Source organism: Antechinus flavipes, chromosome 2 (assembly GCF_016432865.1).
Source record: "Antechinus flavipes isolate AdamAnt ecotype Samford, QLD, Australia chromosome 2, AdamAnt_v2, whole genome shotgun sequence".
Taxonomy (NCBI): Eukaryota; Metazoa; Chordata; class Mammalia; order Dasyuromorphia; family Dasyuridae; genus Antechinus; species Antechinus flavipes.
This window is the reverse complement of record NC_067399.1, coordinates 647,047,228-647,067,763: the sequence shown is the minus strand read 5'-3', so window position 1 is coordinate 647,067,763 and position 20,536 is coordinate 647,047,228. Positions and strand designations below refer to the sequence as shown.

The following is a 20,536-nucleotide window of genomic DNA, read 5'->3' as shown; positions in this document are numbered from 1 at the left end:
AGTATTAGAGATTGTTAAGTTGAATCTGAGGCTTCACAGACAGTGAAGAAAATGGAGAGAGCTGTTGTTGCATCCTTCCCCTAGCACCTTTATGAGAAGAGAAAGCACAGAGAGTCCATCTATGATTGTCAGATCTATCATTGACCTTTTGAATTCGATGCAGTCATGGAGCCTCTTCTTTGATTCAGGGAACACACTCTAATCTGTAGATCTGTAGAGCTACCCCATCCTTTAATACCTAAAAGACCTAAGATTTAATATATGAGGCAGCAAAATCGTACAGTGAGTCAGAATTCTAGAGCCCCAAGTCTTTAATTAAGAAAGTTCTCCATGTTCTTTCTAAATACTATGTGAGTGATTCTGTTGAAGAAGGGTCCTGGAAAGAACAAATGCCTCAACTTACTCAAGGTGATTTTGGAATGAACTGCTTTAGATTTCTAGGATATGTTAAATGGTAATCTTTCACTACCTTGAGAGTGACAAGAAAATGATGCCCTTTTACCCATTCAAATTATCAATCAGTTAACCAACTATCAAACATGTATTAAGCACCTACTTACTACATGTCAAGCACAATATTAAGCCTTAGAATAATTTCCAAGTGATAAGAGCTGGGACACCTATAAATGTTTGTATATATGCATATATTTATTCATAACTTATCTCTTGGAATTGTACACCCCTCTATTCCATCAAATCATATTTATGCATGTCCTTATGTTTTTCTTCAACTTCTTTGAATTTGACTAATTGAACAATATTTCTAAATGTTCACTGTTTTTATAATTGTTGCTGTTTGAAAAAGACTCAAATATTTCCCCATCTTAATCCTCAATTCATGGCAGGTCATACTTTCACATTTATTATCTTACTCAATCAACACAAAAAACCTGAGATTTTATTCAGTCAGTCAGTCAGTCAGTAAGACTTATCAGAGATGAAGCTAAAAGGCATTCCAGTCATAGGAGACTGTCAGAAAAATGACAGAAGAGGAGAACGGGAAGAAAGTGGTATCCCAAAAACCCAGAGTGAAGCAAATGTCAAAGCGATGTGCATGATCAACAATGTCAAAGCTACCAGAGAGATCAAGAAGAATATGGCTGAGAAAAGATAAAGAATAAATAATAGAAATAAAAAATAATTTATGCTAAAGAACATTAAAACGAAATAAAATTGGTGTGATGTAGCTGAAATGGTCCTTAGAAAGGAATATATTCTTTTGAACATATAATGAAAAGTGAGAAATTGAGTATTCAACTAAAAAACCCCCTAAAAATAATCAACAAATCAATAAGTTCTCCAAAAGGGCAAAAGTATAAATTTTAATATTAAGAAGTCAAATTGAAAACAGATACTTAAATGGATAATACAAAGATCTGGTTTTAAATTTGATTTGATGCAAATTAAGACAACTCGGAGATACCACTACACATTTGTCAGATTGGCTAAGATGACAGGAAAAAATAATGGTGAATGTTGGAGGGGATGCGGGAAAACTGGGACACTAATGCATTGTTGGTGGAGTTGTGAACGAATCCAACCATTCTGGAGAGCAATCTGGAATTATGCCCAAAAAATTATCAAATTGTGCATACCCTTTAATCCAGCAGTATTTCTATTGGGCTTATATCCCAAAGAAATACTAAAGAAGGGAAAGGGACCTGTATGTGCCAAAATGTTTGTAGCAGCCCTATTTGTAGTGGCTAGAAACTGGAAAATGAATGGATGCCCATCAATTGGAGAATGGCTGGGTAAATTGTGGTATATGAATGTTATGGAAAATTATTGTTCCATAAGAAATGACCAGCAGGATGAATACAGAGAGGACTGGCGAGACTTACATGAACTGATGCTAAGTTCTGAAATGAGCAGAATCAGGAGATCATTATACACTTCGACAACGATATTGTATGAGGACATACTTTGATGGAAGTGGATGTCTTTGACAAAGAGACCTAACTGAGTTTCAATTGATAAATGATGGACAAAAGCAGCTACACCCAAAGAAAGAACACTGGGAAATGAATGTGAACTATCTGCATTTTTGTTTTTCTTCCCGGGTTATTTATACCTTCTGAATCCAATTCTCCCTGTGCAACAAGAGAACTGTTCAGTTCTGCAAACATATATTGTATCTAGGATATATTGCAACATATCCAACATATAAAGGACTGCTTGCCATCTAGGGGAGGGGGTGGAGGGAGGGAGGGGAAAAATCGGAACAGAAACGAGTGCAAGGGATAATGTTGTAAAAAAAATTACCCTGGCATGGATTCTGTCAATATAAAGTAATTATTAAATAAAAATTAAAAAAAAAAGAAAGAAAGTAAATTTGATTTGATTTAATTTCATTTGATGAAGTTCTTGCATGAGAAAAGCAAGTATATTATTGCTGTCCATCCAACAATTAACTCCTTCTAGCTGAAAAGCAACCATATTACTAAAACTTTGGAAAAATCAAACCTTGATGGGCATATTTTAATCATCTGAAACCCCTAGATCCCCTTGGGGGAGGAGGAATAGAAACTTTTGCCAATTTATCATTGTACATCTTCTGGGGCTAATCCCTAGGGACTCATTAGTTATCTACCAGTCATAGGTGATGACTTTGCAATTCTGAAAGAGGCTAAGAGGAAATAGCATCACTGAAATGTCTCCCAAAGGTATACTTAAACAGAGAAACTGGGGGAATCAAATAGCAGATCTATGTGTATCTCAATTGGAGGTTACTGATTTGTTTTCCCACTGTGGTATCCAGACTAGCCATGCTATAGATGAGATTTTAAGTACCTTGGACAGAGCTCATAATTGATTTATATTCTCATTTCCCTTAATATTTCTGGAATTTTAAGTATGGCTTAATCTTATATATATTATACATGTATATAATCATATATATAAAATACATATAAATATTACCAGATCTGGGATAGTCTGGACTGTGTTTAAGCATGATTAATTCAGACTTCATATAATTAGATTCTTAAGAGATAGAAGGTAACTCAGAAGTCATCTATTCCAATTTCCTATCCAATCCAGAAATTCTTTCTTCAATTCCCTGGACAGGTGCTCCTACTGATTAAATACTTCAAGTTATAGGTAACATCATACCATAGTAACAATAATAGGGATATGATTTTTGTTTATTAATATGAGATAGAATTCAAGTTATTTCAGTTGAAGAGACCCTAGAGCTGAGTTGAGAGAGCTAATCTGAGAGTTCATAAGAGAGCTGATACTCCAAGCATTTTCACTGGCTATTTCCAATGCCCTGAAGGACCTGTTTCATCACCTCTAACTCATAACTTGCTTATTTTTCTTTAAGAAATAGATTGCATCTAATTTTTTTTGTAAGGGACTCTTCACAGCCCCTTCCCTCTGTACTTATTCACTGAGATTATCTCTCATCTACAGGGCATATATATTGTATATACATAGTTATTTGCATATCAACTCTCTTATTGGAATGTGAGGTCCTCAAAAGCAGGGACTGCCCTTGATGTGTATTTGATGTTATTTTAGAGGTAGCTAGCTGTTGCAATGGATATAATGATTGTCCTAGAGCCAGAAAATTTGAGTTCAAATACAACCTCAGACTCTTACTGACTTTGTTACTGTAGACAAATCAATTACATCTTTGTCTACCTCAGTTTCCTCAACTGTACAATGTTGGTCAGTGGGTTCCTTTTGTATTCACTTTAGTTTTTGTATTATTCCCATTACATATAATGCTTGCTGATGGTTTTAGATAGATTCTACTTATCATTTTAGGGAAAACTCTATTTATTCTTAGTGCTCTCTAGTGCTTTTACTAGGAATGGGTGTTGGATTTTGCAAATGCTTTTTCTGCATCTATTGATATAACATATGATTTCTGTTAGTTTGTTTATTAATATCGTCAATTATGCTGATAATTTTCCTGATATTGAACTAGTTGTGCATTCCTGATATAAATTCCATTTGGTTATAGTGTATTATCTTGGTGATAAGTTGCTGTAATATCTTTGCTAATATTTTATTTAAGATTTTTGCATCAATATTCATTAAGGACAATGTTCTATAATTTTATTTCTATGTTTTGGCCCTTCCTGATTTAGGTATCAGCATCACATCTGTCATAAAAGGAATTTGATAGAACTCTTTAGTTTTAATAGACATCTCCACTTTTTTCTTCATTAGAATTCTATTGTCAGAATTTCATTCTTGAGACCTTTCCATGCTTCTTGATCCACCCATTTTTTGGTAGAGCTCTCTGGTAGCTCTAAATTAATTTTTTAATCCCTTTTCACATGGACAATTTTTTGGGTATTTTTAAATCATTCAAATCATAGTTCACTTTCCTCCATGTGTTATTTACTTTTATTAATCAGTAGAGGATAACTCTGTTCAAAGCAAACGCATTTAATGAAGCAGCATAGTAAATAATAGATATCAAATAAAGTTCTGTTAACCTTGAACTTACTCCCACACAAATATACAAATGTTTATTTAGAAAAGTTGATATAGGCAGGGATCACCAATGGGGCATACACATGCATGCTTCAGTTGAAAAGTGCACGTGTAAGTAATATTAAAATACCTACTTAAAGGGGTAGCTCATCTGACAGGATGATAGGAAGAGTTTGAGGATAAGGGAGATTTTCTAATGTTATAGAACACAGTGAAAAGGGGAAGGCAGAAATGGAGAGAGCCTTAGAAAGAGAAGGGTTGGGTGACATGAGGTTGTGAGAGTTAGGAATGGTAAAAGGGGAAAAGGCTTTTGCCTGAAACAAAGCAATATAGTTTTAAGGATTCAAGGAACTGGAGGTGGAAATTTTCTAGTGTTAGAACTGGGAAAACCCCTCTAGTTCAGAGTCTTTATTTTCCTGTGATGATAATGGAGACACAGTCATTTGTATTCCTTTTACAAATATGGAGAATCTGGGAAATAGAGGCAGCTACAAGATGAGCTCAAGTTCCTGGGCCCATAAGTACTGGATGATTGAATAAGCAGAGGCAGAGAGGTGATACAATGGACAGGTCAGTGGCCCCAAAGTCAGAAAGATTTAAGTTCAAATTTAGCTTTAGACACTTACTAGCTGTGTGAGCCCAGACAATCACTTAGCCTCTAATTGTTTCAATTTTCTTATCTGAGAAATGGGCATAATAATAGCATTTATCTTCCAGTATTGTTGTGAGGATCAAACAAGATAATATTTATTTATTTGCTTATTTATTCATTTATTATTTATCTGTCCATTCATTCATTCATTTATTTTTAACACACATTGTTTTAACACACATGTTGGAAGAGAAAAATCAGAGCAAAATGGAAAAACCATGTGGGAGAGGAAAAAAAAAGCAGACAAAAAGAAGGGAATATAGCATGTGTTGATTTACATTCAGTCTTCTTGGTTCTTTTTCTGGATGCAGATGGAATTTTCTGTCCAAAATCTATTGAGATTGCTTTAAATCATTGAACCATTGAGAAGAACTGAGACTTTCATAGTTGATTGATCTCATATTCTTGCTATTATTGTGTACAATATATTCATTGTACATATGTACATTATGTATTCATAAGTACAATGTACCTATTTCACTCAGCATCGGTTCATGTAAATCTTTCCAGACCTTTCTAAAGTCAGCTTGTTCATCATTTTTTATAGAACAATAATATTCCTTTACCTTCATATAACAAGATAATATTTATAAAGTGCTTTGTAAACCTTAAAGCACTATATAAATGCTCTAATAATGATAGTGATTATTATTTCCTAAAGATGTGAAAACAACATAGTTTATACAAGAGTTCTTAACTTTCCAATATATTTATTTGTTATAGGATGTTAATAGTTGCCCCTGATATCAAAAAAGAAAACTTTTTCTTCCAAGTCTCTGCCTTTTTGGAGGGGATACCCATGTTTTTCTTATTTCTAAGGGTGGTTCTCATTCACCTTAGTATTTCCCAGAGCATAAACCTGATGGTTAGAAGACCCAAGTTCAAGTCTCAGCTGCTCTGTCATTGCCTTTAGGTCTTACCAACTGAAATGCCTCACTGCCATATGGCTTACTGAGGTAACCTAAAGATCTCTGGGCTTTGCCATCTGATAATCACCTAAATTTACTTTTAGATATTGTGAGTTTCTTGAGAATAAGGAGTGTCTATTCCGCCATTCCCCTGCCTCCATCTTTGGATCAATAGCAGTTAGCCATTAATAAATTAATTAAAAAATTAATAAATGCTTTTTACATTCATTTCCTGTTTGGACCTCAGTCTGTACATGGAAGGGGCTAAATTCAAGTCCAGCTTTAATATTCTATGAATTTCTTTTTTTTTTATATTTTATTTTATTTTATTTTATTTTTTTTAATTTTTATTTAATAATTACTTTATATTGACACTCGTTTCTGTTCCATTTTTTTTCCTCCCTCCCTCCACCCCCTCCCCTAGATGGCAAGCAGTCCTTTATATGTTGGATATGTTGCAGTATATCCTAGATACAATATATGTTTGCAGAACCGAACAGTTCTCTTGTTGCATAGGGAGAATTGGATTCAGAAGGTAGAAATAACCCGGGAAGAAAAACAAAAATGCAGATAGTTCACATTCGTTTCCCAGTGTTCTTTCTTTGGGTGTAGCTACTTTTGTCTGTCATTTATCAATTGAAACTCAGATCTCTTTGTCAAAGAAATCCCCTTCCATCAAAATATGTCCTCATACAATATCGTTGTCGAAGTGTATAATGATCTCCTGGTTCTGCTCATTTCACTTAGCATCAGTTCATGTAAGTCTCGCCAGTCCTCTCTGTATTCATCCTGCTGGTCATTTCTTACAGAACAATAATATTCCATAACATTCATATACCATAATTTACCCAGCCATTCTCCAATTGATGGGCATCCATTCATTTTCCAGTTTCTAGCCACTACAAACAGGGCTGCTACAAACATTTTGGCACATACAGGTCCCTTTCCCTTCTTTAGTATTTCTTTGGGATATAAGCCCAATAGAAACACTGCTGGATCAAAGGGTATGCACAATTTGATAATTTTTTGGGCATAATTCCAGATTGCTCTCCAGAATGGTTGGATTCGTTCACAACTCCACCAACAATGCAATAGTGTCCCAGTTTTCCCGCATCCCCTCCAACATTCATCATTATTTTTTCCTGTCATCTTAGCCAATCTGACAGGTGTGTAGTGGTATCTCAGAGTTGTCTTAATTTGCATTTCTCTGATCAATAATGATTTGGAACACTCTTTCATATGAGTGGTAATAGTTTCAATTTCATCCTCTGAAAATTGTCTATTCATATCCTTTGACCATTTATCAATTGGAGAATGGCTTGATTTCTTATAAATTTGAGTCAGTTCTCTATATATTTTGGAAATGAGGCCTTTATCAGAACCTTTAACTGTGAAAATGTTTTCCCAGTTTGTTGCTTCCCTTCTAATCTTGTTTGCATTAGTTTTATTTGTACAAAGGCTTTTTAATTTGATGTAATCGAAATTTTCTATTTTGTGATCAGTAATGGTCTCTAGTTCATCTTTGGTCACAAATTTCTTTCTCCTCCACAAGTCTGAGAGATAAACTATTCTATGTTCCTCTAATTTATTTATAATCTCGTTCTTTATGCCTAGGTCATAGACCCATTTTGATCTTATCTTGGTATATGGTGTTAAGTGTGGGTCCATGCCTAATTTCTGCCATACTAATTTCCAATTATCCCAGCAGTTTTTATCAAATAATGAATTCTTTTCCCAGAAGTTAGGGGCTTTGGATTTGTCAAACACTAGATTGCTATAATTGACTATTCTGTCTTGTGAACCTAGCCTTTTCCACTGATCCACTAATCTATTTCTTAGCCAATACCAAATGGTTTTGGTGACTGCTGCTTTATAATATAATTTTAGATCAGGTACAGCTAGGCCACCTTCATTTGATTTTTTTTTCATTAATTCCCTTGAGATTCTCGACTTTTTATTGTTCCATATGAATAAAAATATGGAACGCTTCACGAATTTGCGTGTCATCCTTGCGCAGGGGCCATGCTAATCTCTGTATCGTTCCAATTTTAGTATATGTGCTGCCGAAGCGAGCACATTCTATGAATTTCTAAAGAGAACCAAAGGGAGTAAAGTGAAAAATGAAGCGTATTCATGAGGTATTGTCTTTAAACAGCAGTATCTTTCAAATTGGTTTATCTTGGAAGTGAGATGCAGCCTATTCCTGGCTGTTTTTTAAAGACCTTTATCAAAGTTATACTGTTGTTGATCCCAAAACAGCTCTATGTTCAATGCCTTCTACGGAGAATTGCTATTTCTTTTTCTTTTTCTTTTTCTTTTTCTTTCTTTCTTTCTTTCTTTTTTTTTTTTTTTTGCCACAATTGACTTTAGACCAAAATACTAGACTATTTATTGCAGACAAGCTGCTGTTGCTTGGCTCCTTTCAGCTCATTTCTTCAAATGAAAATTCAATTATTCTTTATTATAATCAATAATCCACCACATGTTCTTGTCCCTGGGAAATTAATTTCTCATGTTACCTTTCTGGAATCTGTTTTTTTGCAAGTAGACACAATCTGATCTCTCCTAATGCCATGTCTCTTCTACCTAATCAGAGAGAGGAATGACTCAAAGTCTGAGACTGGATAAGAAGTACTCCCCATATGTTTTAAGTATAATTAACTTTAAAAAAATAAATTTTTATTGAATTCTTTTGTATATCAATAGAATTTTTCTCAGCATACCCCCACATCTTCCCACATAGCTCTTCTACAAAGCAAAGAATTTTATGGGAAAAAATAAGAAAAAAGAAAGAGAAAAATTTGAAAAGCTGATCAATACATCCAAAAATTCTGAAAACAATTTTAATGTTTCTCACTAGTGAGTTTCTAAGTTTGGCAAAGAGTAGGCTGGAAATGTCTTTTCTTATTTTTTATTTTGAGGGAATATTATTATTCTTTGTAATTTTGCAGCCTTCATTTTTTGATTTTTTTGTAGTTGTTCTTTACATTGTTGTAGTCATATATGTAGCTTCCTTTGTTCCATCTACTTTGCTAATCAGTTCATGGAGCTCTTTCCATGCTTTTCTGTGTTCAGTACATTCTCCATTTCTTGCAGCACAATAATATTCCATGACATCCAGATGCCATAATATGTTTAGCCATTCCTCACTCATCGGGCATCTACTTTGTTTCCAACTCAGTGTTACCACAAAAAGTGCTACTATAAATATTATGGGGCATATGGAGACTTTCTTTATATTAGTGAAGTATCAATCTTAATTGAGGGTATCAAGGTGGGGAAGATAACATACAAAGAATTATGTATAAATAAGAAAAATTGGAGATTATCACAGAGGAAAAAACATGCATACTTACATCATCCAAATTTTTGAAAGTTGCCTATATTTTACCCCATGAATTGAATATGAGCTTATATTATACTTGTGAATACAACCCCCTAGTTCACCTAAAGAAACAACTTAGTTGGGTCGTAGATCTAGAAGATTTCTCATCTTATATCAGAAGTTTTTAATAGGGGACTATTGATGCTTCAAAAGTCTATGGATATAGAAAAATTAAGTGTCTTGCCCAATCTTACATGATTAGTTAGTAACAGAGCTAGAGCAGTGCACTGTTAGGGCCATTGCAATATGGGTGACAATGTTGGCTTCTCTTTGCTCTGCTCAGGGAAGAAGGGAGCAAGAGCCTGCTTGATTAGTAGGAGATTCATCATGGTGAATTGGAATTCAGCTCAGAGACTTCTGAAAAACCATAATAATAATAATAACATTTCTGTTATGTTTTAAGATTTACAAAACTGAAAAATAAAGACAAAATACCTTTATAAAACAGAAATTTATTGTGAAAAGCTTTTGTTTCATATTTCCTATTCTTGGAGCTCAATTACTGAAATGAAATAGGTCAGCCTCATAGCTTAATATGCAGCATTCACCTAAGGGGAGATGGCAAAACCCTTTTAGGTTTTGGTCAAGGAAGGAGTTAGGAAGCTCATTTCTAGGCAATTCTGCAAGACCTTACTGTGGTGGCCAGAACCTGGCACATTTCTTGTAGCTATTCAATATTAACATGATGTTGGGAAGATGTTAGCTTAGAAGAGCAATATGAGCTCACTGAAGGAAGTGTGTTTTGTTCTGCATCTTTATATTCTCAAGTTTCAGTGAACCACAAGCTCAAGCTGAGTTACCAGAGTGATCTGGGAGTCCTAAAACTGGTACATTCTCATTTTGAATTTGTAAAATTATTTTTGAATATAAGATCAAGACTTCACATTTTAATTCCATTTTATTAACACAGGGTTCTAGATAAATATTGGATGAGATTGAGAAGGAAGGCATAATGCAGATCAGGAAACAAATATATATTTGCAATTTTGTTTTGTATACTTCACTATTTCCTCTCTTTCCTGAGCAACAGAAGTAGTAACAAGAAGACATGAAACACATCTACCTAAACTCAGATGAATTTCCCTCTTATGGAGGAGCTGAAGTGAGCAGCCACAGAGAGTCTGGAGATCCTGGTGAGCTTGGCCAAGGCCTCCCACACTTCCCTGTTTCTCAGGCAGTATATGATAGGGTTGAAGAGTGGTGTCACTACTGAGTAGATTATAGACACCAGCTTGTTAAAGTCAAAGGTGCTGATGGCCCGGGGCCGGGCGTACATAAATATGGTGGTGGTGTAGAAAACAGTGACCACCACCAAGTGAGAAGCACAAGTAGAGAAAGCCTTGCGGCGGCCTGTCCCAGATGGGATTCTGATAACAGTGGCCAGAATGCAGGTGTAGGAGAAGGCTGTCACAGAGAGAGAGGTCATGAGTACAGCCAGAGCTGCCACGAAATCCAAGGTCTCAATAGCTTCTGTGTTTGAGCATGAGAGCTTCAGCACTGGAGAGATGTCACAGAAGAAGTGGTTTAGGACGTTGGGGCCGCAGAAGCTCAGCTGGGAAATGAGCACGATTGACACAAAGGAGGCTAGGAATCCACTGAGCCAGGCACTTAGGGCCAGACCCACACAGAGAGTTGGATTCATGAGTGCTGGGTAGCGCAGAGGGAGGCAGATGGCCAAGTACCGGTCATAGGCCATGGCTGCCAGGAGGAAGCACTCAGAAGAGGCAAGGGAGAGGAAGAAAAAGAGTTGTGTGAAGCATCCAGAAAAGGAGATGGTCTTCTTGTCATTCAAGAAGTTGTCCAACATCTTAGGGATGGTAACTGAAGTATAGAGAGCCTCTAGGACTGATAGATTGGCCAGGAAGAAGTACATGGGGGTATGGAGGTGCCGATTGGCCTGGACAATTATAATTATGACCAGATTTTCTATAAGGGTCATTACATAGATGAGACAGAACACCAGAAATAGCAGGGCTTGAAGGTGATTGAGGCTTGGGAAGCCTAGTAAGACAAATTCTTTCACAGAGAAGGTCCCATTAGTATCTTTCATATTCTTTTGTTTTCTGTAAATAGATTATTGCTGAATAGATATATTAAAAAAAATGGAGAGGTGGTTAGTCTAGGGAGCCTGCTGGTAAGGCATTTTCTATCTTTAGAGAGATGGTCACAGGGAGTGGACATGGGCTGAAGTTTTAGGGAGAGGCATTTAGTCTAGACATCAGGATGAATTTCTTGACAAGAAGAGTGGCTAGATGGTCTACTAAGTTAGACATAGTGAGGAAATATTCTTTTTTGCACTTCTTCAAACTATGGCAATACTACCTTGAATCAAGAATAAGACAGGGTCTTTCTCAGGCCTTCTGATGCACACCAATAGGGAAAAGAGAGCTATCTTTGTAATTAAAAGGTCCAGTTTTTTGTCTATACACCCAGTAGATTGTAAGCAACTTTAGAAGAGCCATTGCTTTGTCTTTGTACTCCCATCACAGAAGATGATGTCTTCAGTATGAGAGATGCTTAATAAATGTTGAATTGAGTTGAACTCAATCCATCACTAAGGAGCTGAATGATCTTGACCAAATCACTTTGCTCCCTCAGAACCTCACCTTCCTAATTTGTGCAATTGTCCTAATAATTTCAATCAAGGTGGCAAGTATGAAATGCTTTGTAAAATGTGAAGCATGACTATTTCAGTTTTTAAAATCTCTCTCTTAACCATTTTTAAGTATGAGGACTACTTTTTATAGCTTGACAAAATTTATTGACTTCTCAGAATCATATTTTTAAACGCACAGAATAAAATACATGAGATTAAAAAGGAAATGAATTATAAGATAAATGTCAAATGTCAATTTTAATCTCTTAAAGCTTAAAGTTTAAAAATTGCTTAAAACATAGGCTTTAAGCTATACTAAGATTTTTGAAACATACCATATAGAAATATAGTTATCAGACTATTAAGATTCTTTACATCTAAGTAAGGCTAAGAAATTCTACTTTTTATTCTATTGAGAAAAAGAGGAAGTTGTCAAGAATTTAATATGAATCTCATTTAGCACTTGAATATTAAAGTTAGAAAATGGATTAATGCTAAATTAGCTTTTTAAAGAACTTCCCAGTTTGGGAGTATGAATAATATGACCCTCAGTACTATATGTAGTTATATCATATTTTACTATCTCTTCATCTATTTGTTTTAACTTGTCATTTCTATATGTTAAACTGTTGTTTAGTAGCTCAAATCCTATTCACAGACATTGTCTTAATTAGCTTTTCAAAAAAGTGTTTTTTCTTTTGTTTTTCTTTCAATGTGAAATAGTGAGGACACATAATCAAGCTCTCTATAGTCTTCAGTTTCTCTTCTAAACCTCATAATTTGTGACAAAACTTTGAAGCACTTAAGAACTCAGATTAATGCAATGACCAGCCATAAATCCAAGGGACACTTGATGAAGCATGCTCCTAATAGATTTGTGAATGATCAAAGGACAGAATGAGACAAATATATTACCAATATAAAATTTTGTTTTACTTGGTTGTCTATGCCCATTTTTTGGCAAGACTGTTGGGGTTAAATGACTTGCCAGGGTCACACAACTAATAAATGGTAAGAATCTGAAGCCAAATTTGAACTCAGATCCTTCTGACTCCAGAATTGGCACTCTAACCACTGCACTATTTAGCTGCCCCTGATATCCCTATTTGTTACAAGGACTTTGTTTTTCCTTTTTTTTGTCCAGTGAGAAGAGGGACATGGGAGGGAGAGAAAGCCATTAAATCTAAAAACAGTATTCTAAAAATGAGAGAGAAGGCCTACAGAGGGGAAGAGCTTCACTCATCTAAACATGTATCTTTGATCTAGGTTAGAGAGGAATCCTCAAAGGTGTGAATAGTCTGAGGAGATATTGGGGGCACAGTCAAGGATGGATGATGGAGGAAAGATGTGATGATAAAAAGACAACCTCAGGGAAGGAGCTAACTCTTAAAAGGATTCGATATTCATAGGACTTCTATTTAGGGGCTGTAAGATTTAGTCTTTCCAGAGAAAATCTCTTTACTGCTTTGACAATCCATTTATCTCAGTGTTTGAATTAAAAAAAGCTGAGTAATAAAGCTAAAGTTTTTTTTAAAAAAAGTAGAGTACATTATTAATTATCTCTGCTAAGAGAAGAAAAAATATTATGAATAAAGGATATCTACAGTTAAGCTCCAAATCCCCTTCTATCCATGTTTTAACCTGGACTTGTTTTTTGATCTTCTCCCTTTCTTAATCCACCTTTTAATTAAAATATGATTAGAAATTAAATATGTCTAAACAATGCCACAAATGGCATGAATAATTGATTAACTATACACTGAACTATGATTTGGTAAAAATCAACTAGCTATAGAAAATCAGAAACTTTTTGGAATATACAATTTAAATATTGGTGATTTGTCAAGATGGGATATAATGGCACATACCTGTAATTCCTGATACCTGAGAGACTAAGGCTGGTGATATCTTGAGCTCCAGAGTTCTAAGATGCAGAAGGATTATGTAAATTGAGTGTCCATACTAAGTATGGAACCAATATGATGAGCCCCTTTGAGAGGAGCCAGAGATATCTTGAGGTGGGAACTGGCATGTATTGGAAACAGAGTAAATCCAAGTCTCTTGTGTTGATAAGAAGTAGGCTTGGCCTGTGAGTAACATTTCAACATCCACCTGGGGAGAAATGAAAATGCTCAGTATTTTAAAAATAAATGTGGTCTGATATCAAGTAATAAGCATAATGGTATAGTGGAGAAAGAACATTATATTGAAAGAAAAAAAGTCTTAGAGACCACTACTGGCCAAAGTGCAAATGTACTTGATCTAATTATTTTTTTTCCTCTTGGCATGTCAGTGTTCTCTGTAAAAGGAATGTGTCAAATTAGATTATTTTTGAGATTTTTGGGTCTATGTGTCTGGGTCTTGTGGCACTATGCCATGCTACATATAAAAATATCTTTATAGTATTCTGGGGACTAAATCACCTTTAGATACAGCTTCTATTCAATTTTATCCATATGAAACAACATTGTAATATGGCTATAATATATTATATTCTGTTTTTCAAGTGGAGGAGTGAAGATACAAATAGTTGAGATGGCTAGTTCAGTGGCTGGAGCTTTACGTAAAATATACCTTTGACCTCATGGAATGAATGAGATGATAACCTATGAAAAACTATGATGAATTGTATTGAATAGTTTGGTATTATTCCTGTAAGAAAAGGGTCATAAAGAAGAGGGGGTAGATTTTGTGGGACCTTAATTTAAAGACATTAATTATTTAGCATATTCAGCTTTACCATGCTCTGAGATCCACAAAACCATTTACATCCAATTTAATTTGAAAAATGATTTGAAGTATTCAAAGAATGTTTCATTAGGATATAAGGATGTCACCATGAAGTGGAAATTGTAGAATTAACTCCTGTATGAGTTGAAAGTTTGTGCTGAGGAACTACTGGACCTTTCAATAACTTTGAAATTTTTTGAAGGAAAATGAACCAGAAGGGATTTGGAGAAGCATTATGGATGGTTAAAGAAGCTGTTTTATGATATGTTAAAAATTAGTACCAGTTTTAAAAGAACACAAATGGAGAATTATGTAACCAAGCCTAAAGCATCAGAAAGAGTACAGGGAGAGTGACTGTCAACTTTTAAAAAAAATTTCATTCTATGAAAAGTAGGGGGTATTTCTGAAAGGTGGAAAAAGGTCATAGAATGATAATCTTAGAAATAGAAGGGATCCAGGAAGTCATCCAACTTGAGTTCCTCATTTTGAAGATGTGGAAGCTGAATCCTAGAAAAATAAAAATAATTGCCCAAGTTCACACAGACAAGTGGCAGAATGTAATAATTCAGAATGGATCTTGGTAAATTTGAGGTAGATAAAAGAAGCTATTTAAACATTAGCTAGTAAATTAAAACTCACTACTTAAATGGTAGTATAAACTGAAAATATAGCTGGATTCAAAACAGATTTGGGTAATAACAATATGAAGAGATTTAAAGGTACTTGGATATGGCTCTAACCTTTGAAATTAAGTATCCATGGACAGAAGACACCCAAAGAAAGAACACTGGGAAATGAATGTAAACTGTTTGCATTTTTGTTTTTCTTCCCGGGTTATTTATACCTTCTGAATCCAATTCTCCCTGTGCAACAATTCTGCACACATATATTGTATCTAGGATATACTGTAACCTATTTAACATGTATAGGACTGCTTGCCATCTGGGGGAGGAGGTGGAGGGAGGAAGGGGAAATCGGAACAGAAGTGAGTGCAAGGGATAATGTTGTAAAAAATTACCCTGCCATGGGTTCTGTCAATAAAAAGTTATTTACAAAAAGAAATTAAGTATCCATGTCCTTCCTCAACAACCTCCTGGCTGTAAGCATCCTAGACTGACTACTTGAGTCAACCACTTTAGAAGTTTTTTCTCTAGGTCTATCTATCTTTGCTCACCTCAACAGTGAGGACATTCCTGGGTGTTTTTGGTGTTTCTGACTTGCTCTTCCTGAGTAGACTACATGATATCTGCAATTTATCTGGTCATGATTTGCATTTAAGAATCCTTCTCCATCGTTCATTTGGTTTGATGATTTTTCATATGGTACGATGAGATCTTAATTCAAACTGGATTTCTTCTTCCAAGGAAAACACTGGGCTGCTGGTTAATATTGACATATCTCTGTCCAAGGATTATTGGCAAAAACATTCAACCTCATCATTCTTGCCTCCACAAATAATCCTTACTGAGCTCATTAATGTTCTTCTCCTCCTCTACCAACCTCCTTTGGAACCTGTGGGACTAAGATCCCAAAGCTTCTCTAAAGTTAAGCTCTCAGAGCAAATTATTTTGTTTTTTTGAGGGCCACAGGGGAAGAGACCTGAATAGGCTAAATCCTCAAATTCAATCCACTATTGCCTTTGTCTCACTTTTTTGAATTACAAACATTGTTAAAAAAGGGCTCAAATTAACTTTTGACTAGGCTTAGGAGCTGTTATTCTAAGTCTTATAGCAATCAGGATGCTGACTAGAGGGATCTTCGGGAGGCATCCCAATAGAGTATTTCTTGGGTTCTCAGGAAAGGGGAATGGGCAAAAATAAGGCAGACTTGCTTTATTTCATTCATCATTTCCCCCATTAAATGTTGCTAAATGTGTTGGGATGAAAGAGAAAACTTAATCAATAGCCAAGTTGTGGTTTAATTTTATTAATAATAGAAATTATGCTGAACTTGGGAATGATATGCCCTTGTAGGCTTTAGAGTCATAGTACCAATTAAGCACCTGTGAGGTTCTTAGTACCTCAAAGGACCCTTTTACAAGTCAGGTAGCCCAACTCATACCTACCCCTCCAATTGCATAGTATCATCTGGCCAATAACTATCTTCTTTAATGATTTTTTTTTGGAGAGGAGAGAAGGGTTGGAGAACAAGAATTTATTGAACACTAACTATATTCTAGGTACTATGATAATTGAATTAAAATATATTTGATTTTTAAAGCAGCTCTGTGATGTAGGTGCTAGTGTGACCTCTATTTTGCCTTGTGGTTAGTTAGGCCAGTCTCTTTCCTATGGTTAGGTTTATGTTAAGGACGTTTGGCACCTTTTGGGGATTTAATACGATTATCTGAATGTTACTTCAGAATAGAAGAATTTGGAAAGCATCACTATTGATAGAAAATCTTATTCGATTTGGAAGGTGCATTCTGTCTCAAACAACTCGCATGTCAATAGCTATGCTGTGTTCTCCTGGAGAGAGATGGAAATGTTCTGATGATGCTAGTGTCCTTTTACCTTCAATGTATCTGTAACCTCAGTAAGGGTAGGTGTGATATGTTCATGATCATCTGCACTTGGGTAGCCAATCAGTAAAATTTACCCAATTTCACCAGTAGATGGCACCAGGAAGCTTTTTTCTTTAACCAATTCAGGGAGTTTTCTCTTTTTCATTGACTAACAGTTCTTAGACATCAAAAATGTCATTTTTTTCTTGATTAATTAGATTCTTCATAAACAAACAATTAGCTTTATAAATAGATATTAACAAATTCAAATACAAATAATCAAAGCAATCAGCAAATTATAATAAAGTTATTTACACAAATATGCTATATTAGTATTTGTAGAACTAGAAGAGCTGAGCAACTAAAACCAAAAAGAAAACAGTTCCTACATTCAACGATTTTACTCTCTCTTTGGAAAATACAAGATGTACTTTAATAATGAAATACCAGGTGTTTTAAGGAGGGAAGGAATACTAAAACCAGGGAGCATCAGGGAAGACTTCACAGAGGAGGAAAAATTTAAAGTAAAACTAAAGAAGGAGGCGCAGATAGGGAGGAAATGCATTGCAGTTATGGGAGACAGCTTGGGTCAATGTACAATGCACAGTAAATTCAATAGGCAATCTAGGTTTTTTATTTTGGAATGTAAATAACAAGAAAGGGAGTAATGTAAAAAAAAGACTAAAAAAATAGGCCATATGCAAGTTATGAAGAGCCTGAAATGCTAGACTGAGAAATTTGAAGCAGCAATATAAAGCCATTAAGGATTTTTGAGCAATGAAATGACATAGTTAGCTTTGAACTTAGGAAGAGTATCTTATTGTTGTGTGGAGGACAAATTGAAGAGGGGAGAGACTCGAGGAGTCCAGTTAGGCATTAATTAGCTGATAACCATTTAAGTGAAGAGAAAGGAATAGATGTAAGAAATTTAGATGTAGAACTGAAAACACTTGCTAACTAACTAGATTTTACATGTCATGGAGAAGAAAGAATCAAGAATGATTCTGAGGTTATCATGATCCTTGGTGACTGGGAGGGATAGTGGGGCCCTCCAGAAAAATAGGAAATTTTAGAGGATATCAGGTTTAGTATAGTACAGAGAATTTAATTAGGATGAAAAATCATACATCTAGAGTTGTAAGGAACCTTAGGGGACATTAAGATCAGCCCTTGGATTTTATATATGAGAAAACTGAGACCTTAAGAGATTAAGTGACTTCTCCAAAATCATACATCTAGTAGGTGAAGTGTGATTTGAATCCAGGTCTTCTTGACTTCAACTCTAGTGCAGTAGTTGCACATAGGTTATAGTGCCTGGCAGTTCTTCCTAACTTCAACTCTAGTGCATTAGTTGCACATAGGTTACAGTGCCCTGCCATAGTAAACTATTAAGTAATTGCTGATTGACTGACAGATATCTGGGCAGAGAAGTCAAGTATGAAGCTGGAAATTGTATACTGAATCTAGGAGAGAAACAAACAAAAGAGTCTATGATGTTAAGAGAAATAGAGTTTTGAGAACAGAGGAAATTTAGGATGGAAGATCTGGGATTTTTTTTTTTTTGCATTAGAACTATAATTTTATCAATGTAAGTATCTGCTGGTAAAGGAAGTACATTTCTGCCAAAGCATATAGGTACTTGCTCTTTAATTTATAGTCTTATTGAATTACCTAAAATCTTGATGAGTTAAGTGATTTGCCCAGGGTCACAGAGGCAGTATGTATTAGAAGGAAGAAACTAATAATGCTAATAAATTTTCTTTTGGACATGATTAGTTCAAAATGTCAACAGTATTCTAAGATGAAAAAGTGGAGCTGGAAGGAAGCTGGAGATGCAGTGCAGTAGTTTAGGAGCGAGTAATCTTGAATCTATAGATAGAGTGGTCATCTTCAATAGTGAAGGTAGAAGGGATGGGGAAAACTGATCTGCTGCCATGATTCTGGCGAACAAGTATGAACTATTGCTCAAATCAAAATGATGGGAACTATGAAAATGGAATAATTTGACACATGCCCCAGATTTTAGGAAAGTAAATTTCAAAGTTTCTAGAGAAAGGATAAAAAAAAAGATCCTATGGTTCAAAATTTTAAAGGTAATTTAAACTTAGGAGTGATGAAAAGCTCTAAAGAATGAAATCATACTTGTGGAAGCATGTGATTTTTGATGCTGAAGAGACTGAGGCTGGTGGATAACTTTTGCTCTGAATTTTTGAGCCCCAGTAGGGCTAATGTTCTTTGTGTATATGCCCCGAAGAATAACACAGATATGAGCTGCTGGGAATGAGAGACAACCAGGCTGTCTAAGGACAGGGGAACTGGGTCAGAAATGGAACAAATATAAGCTTTCATGCTGATGAATAGTAGGATTGATGCAATTCCAGCCTGGATGAAATAGAAAGACACAGTCTTATAAAATCAAGCAAATCCTCAAAAACAAAAGCATCAACAGCAGCAACAACCAAAGAAAGAGTGAAATTGCAAAGGGAAAAAGAAAGATAATTATAATGACAAAGAGAAGTGGATTTTTCTGAAAAGAGTGATATAGATGCACAAAGAATTTATCAATCAAATTAGATTTTTAAAATATATGGAATGTATAGCTGGAAATGCAAGTAATAGAGGATATATACAAAAACCTGGAAAAATTATGTAAATTAATATATTGAAAACACTTTAGAAGAAAGAAGGCAGCAAAAAATTTGGAGTTTTTAGCTTTTTTGGAAGAAAGAAAAAGATCAAAGAAATAGGATTAATGTTTAGGTAGATGGAAAATGATAACCAGGGACTAAGAGGATGAAAAACTCTGTTTTTATTTTACTTTTGTTTTCTTTGCTAAGAAGACTAGTCTTTTAACTGGAAAGGAATAATAACAATAAAGATAAACAATTAAAGCTGAGAGAAATATTTTTAAATAATTTAAACTCCCTAAAACCATGCTTTAAAAAGTCTATATTTTATATTTAAAAATAATAAATTAAAACTTCTCTAAAATATTGTGAGTGAATATTAAAAAATTCCTAATCATCTCTGGAAAGAAACTCCAAAAGGAAAAGTTCTCGAAATGTCATAATCAAAATCCAGAGCTCCTACATAAAAGGGGAAAAAAGTAAACATGCAGAAAAGAAGCAAATCAAGAACTAAAGAACAACAATTAGGATCACAAGAAGTAGTAGTTCATAATATAAGTGAGAGGAGATCCTGAAATACAATATTCCAAAAAGCAATCCTCCCCTCAAAACCCCCTTAAACCAGGAATAATTTATACTACAAACTTGTATATCATTCCACAAGGGGAAAAAAAAAAGATCTTAAA

General features: G+C 34.9%; 1 protein-coding gene and 1 non-coding gene across 2 annotated transcripts; both read right to left on the bottom strand.

Annotated features, from left to right (window-relative positions):
• Positions 1–7,981: 7,981 nt before the first annotated feature.
• Positions 7,982–8,085, bottom strand: LOC127552535 (U6 spliceosomal RNA). The gene has a single exon (XR_007951410.1). It is a non-coding gene; the product is annotated as a U6 spliceosomal RNA (small nuclear RNA).
• A 2,378-nt stretch (positions 8,086–10,463) lies between these two features.
• Positions 10,464–11,444, bottom strand: LOC127546989 (olfactory receptor 6-like). Its single transcript, XM_051973856.1, has one exon. It carries the CDS (start codon positions 11,442–11,444, stop codon positions 10,464–10,466), a length of 981 nt encoding a protein of 326 aa, XP_051829816.1.
• Positions 11,445–20,536: the final 9,092 nt, after the last annotated feature.